Source organism: Polypterus senegalus, chromosome 10 (genome assembly GCF_016835505.1).
Source record: "Polypterus senegalus isolate Bchr_013 chromosome 10, ASM1683550v1, whole genome shotgun sequence".
NCBI classification, from domain to species: domain Eukaryota; kingdom Metazoa; phylum Chordata; class Cladistia; order Polypteriformes; family Polypteridae; genus Polypterus; species Polypterus senegalus.
Window position 1 is genome coordinate 117402314 of NC_053163.1, and position 16134 is coordinate 117418447.

The window sequence follows — 16134 nt, forward strand, 5'->3', positions numbered from 1 at the left end:
GTGCATTTCCATAAAAAGTTAAGACTGAGTTCTAAAAGTTTTGACTGGTACTGAAGTTAATTTTGGTTCATTAGAGCAAAAGTAAAATTTTCCTCCTCAACCTGAGTCTGCAGTTTCACAAATTGAAGAATTTATATTGTAGGGGACTTGCATTTCTTCATCAAGCCTTTGTAAACCTTCATTTCAGTGCTTTCATAGAGTAACATATTTCTGATTATAAAGCCATTATAACAGAATTAAAGTTACAATTCCAAATAGCTGTTTAAATGTCAAAAATATTGTTTTAGCCACCTCAGCCAATATGCAGTCGGTCTAATGGGACGTTTTAAGTCATGTTTATTTTTGGGATACGTGATCTTAGAGAACTGAGGCCAGTTGCAGTGTACTGCCGTGACTACCAGTAGTGTAGTTAGGTATGCCTAGTCACTCAGTCAGACCACTCTGTTACTTGCTCTCACTAAATCCGGCAGGTTTGATTCTGTCTTTAATTGTAGGTGGTGGTAGGGCTAGGCAATATGGCTCAAAATTCAGATTGCGATATTTTTGGACCAAAAGTCAATATACGATATGCAACAATATTTTTTTCCTATCTATTATTACTTAATAAAAGAGGCCACACATTTATATTGCTCTTCAGTTATTTACATGTAATTGCAAACTTACAACTTTACATCATAAGCATAAACCAAAATATACTCATTAATGGAAGAAACACATCTAAACATTTACACAAGAAAGGCAGTTGTTTGAATATTAGGTGATGTAAGAGTAGATGCTTTATCTACTTTACTAGGTTTGCCTAAAAAAACAAAATAATAATGTTTCAATATTCTCTTTTTAAGCTATGTTTTGTAAACAAATAAAGTGTGGCAAGAACATGCATTCAGGTAGCACAATTTCACAAATTCTGTGCAAGAAAGAAAGTTTTTATAACTGCCTCTGGCTTTAAAGATGCCTGTGCTAAATGCCCTTTCTGAGGGCGAACTAGTGGCCTGTATGCAGAGATATTTTTTGCAAGGCGACTGAGAGTTGGAAAGATTGGTTAATGTTACGTTATTATTAATCTATACTAATAAAAGGCAAAGCCCTCACTGACTGACTGACTCACTGACTCATCACTAATTCGCCAAGTTCCCGTGTGGGTAGAAGGCTGAAATTTGGCAGGCTCATTCCTTACAGCTTACTTACAAAAGTTGGGCAGGTTTCATTTCGAAATTCTACGCGTAATGGTCATAACTGGAAGTTATTTTTCTCCATTTACTGTAATGGAGTTGAGCTGGATGGCCGTGGGGGGCGGAGTTTCGTGTGACCTCATCATGCCTCCCAAGTAATCACGTGAACTGACTATCAACATAGTACGCAGAAAACCAGGAAGAGCTCCAAAAAGCGCTAAAGAAAACATGCATTATATAATTGAGAAGGCAGCGAAACAATTAGAAGCGAGCGACTGACATTTACAACCATATTCATGAGTGCTGCTACTTAGGAAACAAAGCACGGTTTAAACTTAAAGTTTAAATTAAGTTAGCCATAGACAGGCTGCCGCTGGTGTTTGTCATGCCCACGGTAATGCGGGATACAAGTTTAATCAGAGGACGCAGGATATAAACGAGAGTTTTGATCACTTTGTAGCTAAGTTAAAATTGCAGGTGAAGGGCTCTGCTTATGCAAATTCCGAGAGACTGTTTGTGGGGGATTGACAGTTAAGGCGGGGTGGGGAGTCATGTCATCAACTCCCCTCCCATTCACCTCATTTCGCTCTGAGCTGAGCTCCACAGCTAACGCCGTCTTCCGGAGCAACTTCGTCACACTGCCACCAAATACTCACAGAAAAATCCACAAGTTAATACACACCCTGTCTCTAGAGTTTCTCCACACTCAATGTATTCCTCGCGGCCCCTTTATCCCCTCTGATCTCCCATTTCAATTCAGATGCCTCCAATTTCCAGTAAGGCTCTGCTGCGCGATGACAAGTAATAAGTCTCAGGTACAGACCCTACAAAATGATGCCATTGATTTCAGGCAAGATTGCTTTTCTCCTGGACAACTATACTTGCATTCTCAAAAGTGACCTTGCGCAGCTTCGTCATATTACAGCTGGAGTGCAGCCAGAAACTGTTAAGTGCCAGGTCTTACTTAACATTAAATTAAGCCGTGGACATCGCAACATCACACGAGAGTAGCTCACGTGAACTTACTGAACGCAGTACGAGTGATCACTTCCATGCATCAAACCTGTTCAAAAAACGCATTACACAATTGACAAGGTGATGGCTTTATATGGCGTTCGTTTATAAAGCAGTGAAGAAGCTGTGTGAAGGCAACTACACAAAAACAGCAGAGCCACACTCAGAATGTATTCCTGGCACCACCGTTATACCCCCTGATCTCCCATTTCAATTGAAATGCCTCAAATTTCCAGTAAGGCTCTGCTTTGCGATGACAATTAATAAGTCTCCGGGACACACCCTACAAAAGGTTGCCATTGAATTTGAGGCAACATTGCTTTCCTCCTGGACAAAACTATACGTTGCATTCTCAAAAGTAATATAAATATATATATATATATATATATATATATATATTTATATTTTATATATATATATATATTTATATATTTATGTTTTATATATATATATATATATACTAGAGAATACCAGGCCAGCAGGAGAAGTAGTGTGTTAAAGAAGGTACGAAAAAGAAAAGGAAAAATTTTAAAATAACGTAACATGATTGTTAATGTAATTGTTTTGTCATTGATATGAGTGTTGTTCTCATATCTATCTATCTATCTATCTATCTATCTATCTATCTATCTATATATATATATATATATATATATATATATAGCAAAATACCCGCAGCTTGGCAGCGGAGAAGTAGTGTGTTAAAGAAGGAAAGAGAAAGAAAAGTTAGCCATATCCTCTCGTGTATGTATATATATATGTGTGTGTGTGTATATATATATATATATATGTATATATATATATATATATGTATATATATATATATATATATATATATATATATATATATGTATATATATATATATATGTATATATATATATATATATGTATATATATATATATGTATATATATATATATATATGTATATATATATATGTATATATATACGTATATATATACGTATATGTATATATATATACGTATATGTATATACAACATACATATCTACATATATACTGTATATACACATATATATATATTAGGGGTGGGACTCGATTAAAAAAATTAATCCAATTAATTAGAGGCTGTGTAAGAATTAATCTTGATTAATCGTATGTAATCGCACACGTAAATTTGCCCCAAATAGCAAATGTTTTTGTTTTTTTTTATTTAAAACGGTTTTAGTGGGCGACAGAATCAAATAATAGACATGGACATGAATATTGTAAACTGAAGCTGTTTTAATTTCTGAAAAAAGCTTTTAAACTGCATTTGAATTCAAAACAGAAACAAAAATATCATCCCTGGTTAAAATTGGGCAGACTTAAAAATAAAGTGGTAGTTTAAGTACTTTAAGTACATTTTTTTCAGAATAGTATTGTCTTTAAATAATAATAACCAAAATTTCAACATAAAGTGCAGTTTTTCTTCTTAAAAAAATAAGTCAGAAACATAAAAGGTAATTTGACCAGCTTACTCTTTAAACTCTGAGTAACATTAGCCAAAATTATTTTGTACATTAGGCTAAAACAGTGTGATCATTGAACATTTTGTAATTAGATGTATTTAGAATTACTAACGGTCACGGAAGTCCAATGATCCCCAGTAAGAGACACAAAGTCCGCTTTCTGTAATGCATCTAATTTTGCTTGCTTTTCATTGTGTACAAAACCATGCTTTTATCAAGGCTTCGCGGGTAGTCGAAATGATCAGTCGTAGGAACGCGCTTTATTCCGACTGTAACATTTTTGTAGCTGTGATGTGTGCATCAGTGTAATGGATGTACCAGGAAATCATGCATTGACAAAAGTTCCCGTTTGCTTGTAATTGAAAGTGTGATTAAATGCGTTATTTTTTAACGCGTTATGGAGTACATGCATCGAAGCTTCTCAGCTGTGCTTGTGCTAAGAAAGGGAAAATTTTAAAAATAACGTAACATGATTCTGCGTTAACCTAATATTTTTTCATACGTCCCAAACCAAGGAGATGCGAAGGTAAAATGAAGCGGGTAGCGCTGTACATAGTCAGTACATCCCTCTCAGGAATCGAACCTCAATGTCGGCGTTAGAGGCTTAAGACTCTACAATTAGCCACAGCGTGTGGCTTGTCTATGCTAAAGTATGTATTGTAGATCGGGGTATATACAGTATATACCCATGTACCGCAGTGGAGAAGTAAAGATCGGGGTATATATATACATTTATATATATATACCCGTGTACCGCAGTGGAGAAGTAGAAGTTATGAAAAAGAAAAGGGAACATTTTAAAAATAACGTAACATGATTGTCAATATACAGTAATTGTTTTGTGAGTGTTATTGAATGTTGCTGTCATCAAGGATTTGATTATCATTATTTCTTTCAATTAGGGTCGTATTTGTAGGATGTGTTCAAGTTACATTCCGTGTTTGTCAATCAGATAAGAGGTTTCATTCATCGATTAGTTCCTTACTGCATCAATAAACCGCTCGTCTTCCTTTTTATCTGTGATGTGACAACCTGCATGCACGGTTTTTTTACACTGTCTTCCTTTAGCAGGACATTCACTTTTTCCACCGTGTGCTTTGTTTCCGCAGTAGCTGCACTTATGAATATGATTGTATGTATAAGACGCTTCATATTTTTTGCTGCCTTCTCAATTGTGTAATTCGTGTTTTGTTCAGCACTCTTTGGAACTGTTGCTTTTGTCTGTGCACTCGCCAGTTCACGGAGCCGCTTGGTGTTCTTGCATCGAAGGTTCCCAGCTGTACTGGTGCCATCTCGTAATGTCAGCTAAGACCCGGCACTTAAAAGTTTCTCTCGCAGTTTCAATGAGTTTGTGCCAAACACCACCCTGACCATCTCATCTTCCTCTGCATAAGCACAGTCCTTCACCCGTGAACATTTACCGGCATTGTTTGTATTGGATTGCCGCTGATGGACGGCCTTATATGGGCAGGCACTAAATTACAAACGCTAGTGGCAGCCTGTCTATGAACTTAATTTAATATAAACTTACGGTTCACGCCGTGCTTTGTTTCCGCAGTAGCTGTACTTATGAATATGCTTGTATGCATCATTTGCTTCATAATGTTTTTCTGCCTTCTCAATTTTGAAATGGCGTTTGTGCTCATCGCTGTTTGGAGTTCTTCCTTATTCTCTACGCTTTACGTAGGAGGCGTGATGATGTCACACGAAACTCCCCCACGCCATCTCCAACTCAAGACTCCATTACATTATATGGGGAAAAACAGCTTCCAGTTATGACCCTTATGTAGAATTTCAAATGAAACCTGCCCAAATTTTGTAAGTAAGCTGTAAGGAATAAGCCTGCCAAATTTCAGCCTTCTACCTACACGGAAGTTGGAGAATTAGTGATGAGTGAGTGAGTGAGTGAGTGAGGGCTTTGCCTTTTTTATTATATATATATATATATATATATATATATATATATATATATATATATATATATATATATATATATATATATATATATATACACCCGATCTACATACTGTCAAATAAACGAACCACACACCCTAGCGCAACATGAGAGGCTTCGCCTTTAGTGCTGACGTCTGAGGTTCGATACGCGAGAGTGGGTGCAGTGAGTGTGTACTGCCTGATGAGCCCATCAGGCAGTTGGATTTAGTCTTTAAATTTCTATGGTGAAGAAACATTTATGCAATGATGATTATATTTAACTTTCATTCCTACTAAACATATTTCTGTCGACCAAATAAAAATTACTTATATTTAAAATTTAAATAGAACTTGAACAAATACGATCATAATACCCACGCAGCACTAAGTGCACGTAAGATTAGGAGTCATCCGTTTTAACAAGCAGCGTATTGCACTGATACGAAATAACCTGCCCATTTAATTATTTAGGAATGGATAGATAAATTAAGATTTTGTACAATAATGTTTTTCATTTTTCTTCCTCAATGGATTCTGGCACCCCCAGCAACAGCTGCTCGCACCCCAAAGGATATATATATATATAGATAGAGATATATAAATAGATAGATACACATACATACATACATACATAGATATAAGTGTATGTAAATGTGTGTCTGTATATATATGTGTGTGTGTGTGTATATATGTGTGTATATATATATATGTATATATATATATATATGTATATATATATCTATACTAATAAAAGGCAAAGCACTCACTCACTCACTCACTCATCACTAATTCTCCAACTTCCCGTGTAGGTAGAAGGCTGAAATTTGGCAGGCTCATTCCTTACAGCTTACTTACAAAAGTTGGGCAGGTTTCATTTCAAAATTCTACGCCTAATGGTCATAACTGGAAGGTATTTTTCTCCATTAACTGTAATGGAGTTGAGCTGGAATGACGTGGGGGCGGAGTTTCGTGTGACATCATCACGCCTCACGTAATCACGTGAACTGACTGTCAACGCGTGTGTAGAAAACCAGGAAGACCTCCAAAAGCGCTTAAGAAAACATGCATTATATAATTGAGAAGGCAGCGAAACAATAAGAAGAGTGACATATACTACCATATTCATGACTGCTGCTACCTCGGAAAGAAAGCAAGGTGTAAACCTAAACTTTAAATTAAGTTCATAGACAGGCTACCGCTGGCGTTTCACATGCCCACAGGTAATGCGGGATACAAGTTTAATGAGAGGACGCGGGATATAAACGAGTTTTGATCACTTTATAACTAAGTTAAAATTGTAGGTGAAGGGGTGTGCTTATGCAAATTCCGAGACTGTGTTTGTGGGGATTGACAGTTAAGGCGGGTGGGGAGTCACGTCATCATCTCCCCTCCCATTCATCTCATTTGGCTCTGAGCTGAGCTCTGCAGCTAACGCCGTCTTCCGAAGCAACTTCGTCAGACTGCCACCAAATACTCACAGAAAAATCCACAAGTTAATACACATGCTGTCTCTATAGAGTTTCTCCACACTGAATCCTCCAGGCACTACTTACAAAAGGTTACATTGACAATCGTGTTACACAGCGTGTACACAGCTGAGAAGCTTCGATGCATGTGCTCCATAATGCGTTAAAAATAATGCATTTAATCACACTTTGCATTACAAGCAAAGGGGAGCTTTTGTCAATGCATGATTTCCTGGTACACCGATTACTTTGATCAGTGCATCCCGATTCATTTTACCCTCGCACCACCTTAGTTTGAGAAGAAGTATGAAAAAATATGAGGTTAACACAGAAAAACAGATCACCAATTCAAGCTTTATGAATAATCGATTAAGCCATCAATAATTGTTTTGGTAAAGCCATCCTCCTTCCATTTTATAATTTTTCCGCCACTAGCCGTGATTAAATGAACGGTAAATAAAGTAAGAGCAAAGCGAGGGTGACTTATTTAGGCAGGCATATATATGACAGCAACACTCATGACAATGTCAATCATGTTACGTTATTATTAAAATGTTTCCTTTTCTTTTCATTACTTCTTTAACACACTACTTCCGCTAGGCGCGGGTATTTTGAGATATATATATATATATATATATATATATATATGAATGACCTCCAAAGAGCTGAGACTTTTGATATCATGAGCGTGTCTGCAAAAACTGTGGTCTCCTGCCCTGCAAAAGTCGAGCAGCCAGCGCGTGCATAGCTGTGCCGGCCTTTGAGACGCTGACTGCGCTTCTGCCTTAAGTCAAAGTGAGCACTTTTAATTTTTTCATCCTCCCCTGCGCTATAGCCCAGACAAGTGCAAACACGGACCCCTTTTCTACACCACGGCAAAATAATATTAAGGCGATTCACACTTTCTTTGCACGTATACGATTATGAGGTTCTCACCCCGGATTATGAAGACACGCACACGAGTAGAGGACTGACAGTGCCATCACAGCTGATTAATGGCAGGGAAATATATCTATATATATATAGATAGATAGAGATATATATATATATTTATAGATAGATATGAGAACAACACTCATATCAATGACAAAACAATTACATTAACAATCATGTTACATTATTTTTAAAATTTTTCCTTTTCTTTTTCGTACCTTCTTTAACACACTACTCTCCAGTAAGCTGGTATTCTGCTAGTATATATATATATATATATATATATATATATATATATATATATATATATATATATATATATATATATATGTATATGTATATATGTATATGTATATGTATATATATATATATATATATATATATATATATATATATATATATATATATATATATATATATATATATATATATATATATATATATGTATATATATATATATATATATATATATATATATATATATATATATATATATATATATATATATGTATATATATATATGTATATATGTATATATATATGTATATATATATATATATGTGTATATATATATATGTGTGTATATATATATATATATATATATGTATATGTATATATATATATATGTATATATATGTATATATATGTATATATATATATATATATGTGTGTATATATATATATATATATATATATATATATATACACTACACAAACACACTACACAGACATCGGTTCCAAAAAACGGGAACTGGCTCCCACCGTTCACTAAAAAGAGCCTGCTCAAGGAACCGTTTCGTTTGTGATCGACACATTACTAGCACACACACGCCATACCAATCACCAGATTCAGCCGGTGACCAAAGCACTGCAGTCTCCTCCATTTGTTCAGATCAACGGCTTTAATCACATTTGCAGCGTTATCTATGGTAATGCATACTTGTCGTGCGTCATCTAATTTCCACGATTTAAGTGCATCTTTGAGCCCCAGCGCAATCGTTTCTCCGGTATGGTCATCTGGTGCAAATCCTGTCTGAAGGCAAACGCTTCTTATCTCCCAGTTTTCAATAAAATGAACCGTTAGGCTCATGTATGGTTGCATGGTACGATTAGTCCACAGATCGGATGTGGTGGAGAAGTGGCAAACGTTCTGAAGCTGATTCAGAATTTTCTCCTTTACCTCATTGTATAATTTGGGCAGCGCTTCTTCAGCAAAGTATTTACGACTGGGAATTACATATTTGGGATCAGTCGTTTTCAGTTGTTTCTGAAATCCGTGTTTTTCGACAGTGGCAACAGGAACCATATCTTTTGCAATGTGGTATGTTAATGCAGCTGTTATTTCCTTCCATTTGGGGCTTGTTTTTTCATACGGTATGCAATGAGAGAACATTGCCGCCAGCGTGATTTGTTTTGCGGCAGGGATGTGTTTCGTTGCATTTTGAGCAAAGTTCTTGCGAAGTTTAATACATTCTTCGTACTTCGTAACGTGTTTTGTTTTCAAATGATTGAAGAGGTCCGAGGTATTGCCGCTCTTCATCCCTACTTCTCTCTTACAAAGTTTACATATAACAATCTTTTGTTCTGTATCATTTTGTCTAAAGCCAAACCATTTCCAAACAACGGAGGTCACATTTGTACCTTTTTTTGGCACTAAATCATCGCTGATGGCCATACTTGTTTCTGCCTCCGTCTCGGCCATTGTTGTTACTGTTTAAGATAAGCAGGAGGGAGGGGTTTAATCGCAATGACTGCATTTAGGATGTGCTCCAATTAGCAGAAATAACGCACAACACACTTGTAGTGTTTAATAAAACATATTACATAATATATCGCGATAGGTTTGTTTTCAAACGATGTATTAAAAAATATTGTTTATATCGTGCCACTCGATATATCGCACAGGCCTAGGTGGTGGGCTCTGTTTGGATAAGATCTGACAACCCATGAGCCCTCAATGGGAAATATAAAGCATAGAATGCCGCCACAATGTCAAAAGAATGTAGGGATTTTGGCATGCGCAAACAAAAGAGAGGCTTCTGTGTCTGATTTCCTGTGTGTGTTGAACCGCAACAGATTGGTAAAATGTAATAAAAGGCTAAGATTGTGGTCTTAATTTGCTGTACCTGGCAATCCTTCGTACATCACTGGTACTGTCAAAGAACACATTAATTGGCTGTTAGCAATGGTGACGTAAGGGCACTCTGCAAATTTGAATTTGTGTTGTAAAGTTACTAACCTACTCAATATACTTTACATAGATCTTAGGGAACTGCTCCAGCCTCCACAAATAGTAGCATGTACCTGGATGATGCATCAGCAGGCATTTATGGGCCAGTACACTCACCACACATTAGCCATTAGGTTGTGTAGGGGTGAGAAAGATATGTAGCTAGTTTGGGCACACTTTAATATTAGTAGGCCACAATGGACAGTCTGTCATTGCCAATTTAGACAGGACACAAAGGGAAACATCCTTCTCTTTCTGAACGATGCCCTGGAATCTTTAATGACAGAGGCTCAACTTTATGTCTCATCTGAAGGATGGCACCATTTTTGCTGCACAGTGCACTGGGACATTGAGATCCACACACATACCAACACGGTAAGATGCCCAGCCGACCTCACCAACACCTTCTCCAGCAAAAAACCAAACTTTTCCTCAATGGCCTCCCATCCAAGTACTGGCTGGCCTCAAACATGCTTAGCTTCAGGTGGATGATCTGTTTTGGTGTTTGGCATCCCCTGTGTTTCCTAGTTGGGTACAAGATCTAGTAGAGTGCAGATCATTAAGTATTTGATTCCACTCCAACTAGAAGTTTAGGTGGCTGATTGTTTAAAACATTGTGCCTAAAAAGAAGAGAATAATGAAAATACTTACTCAGTATACCCGTGTTACATTTTTTGCTCCCAAATGTTAAAAGGGGCAGTTTAATTTAGCTTAGTCCCACATGTTGTTATTCATTAACTGCAGGCACCTGGCATAAGCATGTCTCACACTAATAAACACACTGCAAGCAACAAAGGAAACATAAATGTTTGAAAAAACATATTTTAGAAACATATATGCAGCACGCAAATTTTTAAAGTTAACTTCAAATACATACATTTAAAGAGTACTGTATTCAAATCTTAATTTTTTTTATATTTTGACAACCCTACTGCAGATATAAAATTTACATGTATTGAATACTCCCAGTATTAAAAGACCTAATTGAAGTTTAATAGGAAAAGTTTAACTTGTATGAAGACAAAATCCATAGACATATATTGTCCTTTTTTTAAAGAAAAGATAAAATGCTTTAATTTTGGAAATAGAAGGATCTGTTGGAAATGTTCACTATTATGCTCTCATCTTTTTAAAAATGGCTAAAGATGTACAGTAGTCAACAGTAGTAGAGCTGAAAAATACAGTATAACTGACATGTGTCCATGTATACTATGTATGTCACAGTTTTATAAATTATGCTGTTATGGTAAAAATAGATTTTATTTAAGGACGTCAGTTAAATAACATCACAAGGTGGTTTAAAATAAAATAGTAAAACAGGTGAAAAAACATTTAAGACATGTATAAATGAAACAGAAGTGAATTGTTGTGAATTACCATATACAGAACTTTCAGTATTTGAATTTAAAGCTTTTTTTGAAATCCGGCTTACACTATAAGGAATGATGAAAATATAAGAAAGCATGAACACCAATAGTATCAATCCTTGTTTGATGAATTATTGTACTGTTAGGTGATCCACATCTGAGAGAAAGAAAGAATGTGTGCTAAGTGAGTGGTTCCAAGTGGAGGTATGTTTATAAACTAGTATATGTATATTGAAATGAATCTCCTCTTGTATTGACAGATATCATAAAGTTTAAAACTGGAGAAATAAAAATGAATTTAATTAAGGCAACTGTTCTTGTCATTTTTTTCTGTAAGGAGATATGGTTAAACATAATCATTTAAAAATGAATAAAAAAAAAACTTTTAGAACTTGAATTTAAATTATTTTTTTCTTCTTTACTAGCCTGTGCTACCTCACACAGCAGTGTGTCTATCCTGTGGTGAAGCAGGGAAAGAAGATACCGTGGAGGATGAGGAAGAGAAGTTCAACCTGTCCTTAATGGAGTGTACCATCTGTAATGAGATTGTTCACCCTGGTTGCCTTAAGGTATTAAAAATTCCATGCACATATAAACTATGAATTTGTCCATGCAGCATCCCTTATTTTATTTTGGATTACATTTTTAATTTAACAATACTGTGTTTTAGATGAGCAAGTCTGAAGGAATAATCAATGATGAGATTCCTAATTGCTGGGAGTGTCCAAAGTGCAACAAGGAGGGAAAGGCTAGCAAGGTAATGTAACTGCTGTAAAGCCAACTGATACTTAAAGTTTTTCATAATTAAAACTCCATTTGTATCAATTAAATATTTCAGTTTCATTAAAATTATTTAGTATGGTTAAAACATTTTCAAATCAAGAGGCATTTTTGTCATACCATATTTGCAGTGTTACAGAGTACAGTGGTAGAGAATAATGTTCCCCAGGATGACAGTTCAACATATACATAAACATAAGATAAGTAAACAACTATATAATTACTATACATAAGGAAATAATAAGTAATTGATAGATTGTAATAAATTAATTTTGTTTATTAAGATCTAATAATTGCATTTAAAACTAACTCATCATCATTTGATAAAATTCACAACCAGGCAGTGATCATTTTGGAGCTCAGTCCCTCTCTTCACCAGAGTGTCCAAGACTTCTGGTCAGAGATCTGATGTCATGACTATGTCTGTCGGTGACATACGCCTTCGGGTGTTCTGGTGCCAAGTTCACTTATGAACACCCATATGCTCGAACATGATTTGGACAAATGATGACTAGCACAAGACTCCACCAACAAAACGCAGCTTGTGCTCAGATTGGATAGGCTGTTCCTCCTAATCACGCTCTTCCAGATTTCACCGTCATTGCCTATGTGAGTGTTAAAGTGCTGTACTGGAGTGATAGAGACCCCAGTGAGAGCACCTTCCAGCACACCCTTCAGGGTCCTCAAGAAGGCCAAATACTTCAACCCAATCATCAGTGCATAAGTACAGATGATGGTCAGAGCCCTTCCCCCAACTCCAAAGTCGCAGGGAGGGGGCTACTCTGTTCCACTGGAGTGAACTCCAACATTCATGTGTAGAGCCATTTATGAGTAAGCACACTGCCTGACGCCTCTCACACTGGGCATCTCCAGAGTGGAATAATGTCTGGCCTGTCTTTAGTAGTTTGGTTGCAAAGCCTGTGCTGCGTGTTGAGGTGACCCTGATTATATCTAAATAGTATCTCTCCACCTCCCACACAAGCTCTGATTCCTTTACTCACAGTGATGTCACATTCCATGTCCCAAGAGCCAGATTGGTCCTCCAGGGATCAGTCTGTAAAGACAATTTCCTTTGACTACCACACAAACCACAGTGCACCAAATACCTAGCACTTCTCCTGCAGGTGGTGGGCCCACTGGATTATGCCCCATGTTGCTCATTCTGGTTGTGCTTGGCCGGGGTAAAGGGCCAACCACCAGGTGCTAGTTATCAAGCGCCCCTACCCCAATGCCTGGCTGCAGGCCAGGTGCCCTTGTTTCCTGTTTCTAGGCAAGGTACTTAGTCCTTTGAAAAACTTACCATGAGTGTTAGTTGAACTGCACTTAGTCTGATCCTTCACTGAGGACCAATTTGCTTTATGTGACCCTACCAGGGCGGCTGCCCAAGATAGCATAGCTCCTAGGATCATTGGGATATTCAGATCCCTCCACCATGACAGGGCGGTGATTCATGGTAGGGACAATGTGGGAGTTCATGGAGGGGAGTATGCCCAGCCAGTCTATAGGTGTTTTGTAGACACCAACAACTGTGTCCCTTGGGATGTTCTGTGTAGGTTGTATTGGGAGTATGGAGTATGAGGCCTGTTATAAGGTATTCGGTCTCTGTGCAAGCAGAGCGAAAGCTTGGTTTGCATTGCATTCAGTAAGCCGGAAGGCGTGAGTCTCTGCCAGGGCAGCCGTCTGTTTCTGATTGTTAATTTTTAAGAGGAGGAGGGTGTCTGGAGGGCTGAGACCTCGGATACATACTGGGGTGGTTTGCAGCTGAGTCTGACGTTCCTTGGTTTGAGGATCAGCACCTCCAAGTCTGAGGTCCTGGTTCTCAGTCGGAAAATGATGGAATGCCTTTTCCAGGTTGGTGATGAGGTTCTGCCTCAGTCAGATGAATTTAAGTATCTCAGAATCTTGTTCACAAGTGAGAGCACGAGATTGGCAAGCAGGTAGTGCTTTGGGTAGTGGCTGAAAGAACTAGATCACAAATACAAGAGGTTGAAATTAGCTTTTTTCAGGGTACTTGTACTAAGCCTTGGAGATAGGGTGAGGAACACCAATATTCAAGAGGACCTCAAAATAGAGCCGCTGCTCCTCCACTTGAATGGGAGACAGTTGAGGTGGTATGAGTATCTGGTTAGGATGCCTTTTTGTTGAACTGTTTTGAGCATGTACAACTTGGGGCAGACCCAGGACATACTGGAGAGATTACATCTCTCAGCTGGCCTGGGAATGCCTCGGTATCCCACACAGATGAGTTGGAGAGAATGAGGGATGTCTGGCCATCTTTGCTCAGTCTTCTGACTCTGCAGCCTGGACCTGGATTAGTGGTAGTAAATAGATGTATGGAGTAAAGCCATCAGTAATAACAAATGTGCTGCATATAAACAAATTACAATGAGCAGAGGGGAGGGGTTCAGCACATAGTTCAGAATTCGGACAGCCAAGGGATAGTATCTGTTGTAGAATCTGTCAGAACTGTTTTGGATGACTTGTGTGAATACTGTAGCATAGTAGCCATTGAAGTATTAGATTTATTCAGGAGAGATATGATGAAGGTAATGGTTTTGAAGCATGACCACCAGCCTCAGGGAAATGTTGGTTTGCCCATTTCCAGAGAACTTGTCTGGGTTTGTTATCTGGTCCAGCAGCTTTGTATGAATTTACATTCAGCAAAGTTCTTTTCTTTTCATGTCAGCTGTGGAAACAGGCATAGTACCTGTGCCACCAAAAGAGGGATAGACTTCCTCGCAGTTATGTTGTTCAGGGCATCAAACTGTGCATACAAGTTGTTTTAAATATCTGGAAGGAAGGCATCACCACTGCAAGCAGGTGGTGTGATCTTGTAGTCTGTGATGGCGTGGATTCCTTGCCTCATTTGCCACATGTATCTTATGTCTTGTGCATTTTCTTGCCATACTCTTGTTTGCTTTGAATCCCTGAAGTAAGATTGCCCTTGCTGCCCAGAGGGTTATCATGTCACATGATCTAAAAGCAGTATCATTTTAGGTGTCCCTAATATGCTGTACCTGCCATGTAATTACTTACATAATTACAGAGTAACTAGGTGTTATTACCTTGTGCTTACTGTGTAATGCAGTGTAACGCTATAATTAATTATTCAATTGTAATTATTCCACAGTTTTTTTAAAACTACATATGTACATAAACTGGAGAATAACAATTACCTTCGAGTGCTTAACCGCAACTTTCCATTGTGTTGAACAGTAAATACAAGGTAATAACGCCTAGTTAGCCTGTAATTATATTAGTAATTACATAGTAAGTACCATGTAATTAGGGACACCTAATCTAAAGTGATACCAGTTTATAAGCTACTTATAACTGGCATCTCAGTAAAAAGAGCATCGTCTTTTTAGTTTTTTGTCCACTTTTATGTGCTGGATGTCTTCGTTTTAGTTTGTAAAAATCAACTCTTTTATTTAGTATTCATTGCAATGTTGTAGTGAGTTTTTTTCGTAAAGGTGAAAATATCTTTTTTGATAATATCTTCCCTTTATCCAGGATCAAGGTGATGGCACAGGTAAACGACGCATTGACAATGGAGAAGTTGGAGGACGCTGGAAACTTACAGATGATCCACCTCCAAGCAAAAAAAAATCTTCATCTGTTGAGGAGGGTGGTCACGGTGGACATAAACGCAAAAAAGAGAAAGAAGTGCCACAGGACACTGGACCCAAAAAAAAGGTGAAAGAGTGAAGGCTGCTGTGCATGCATAACAATAAACAATAAAATAGTTTTCCATAGAAATTTTCATA

General features: G+C 37.3%; 1 protein-coding gene across 1 annotated transcript in view; it reads left to right on the plus strand.

Moving 5' to 3' along the window:
• Positions 1-16134, plus strand: part of LOC120537463 (F-box/LRR-repeat protein 19-like) — a 94773-nt gene that overhangs the window by 50084 nt on the left and 28555 nt on the right. The window contains 3 exon segments of the mRNA XM_039766413.1: positions 12013-12156; positions 12258-12344; positions 15881-16063. Of these exon segments, the coding sequence (XP_039622347.1) occupies positions 12013-12156; positions 12258-12344; positions 15881-16063 (414 nt within the window).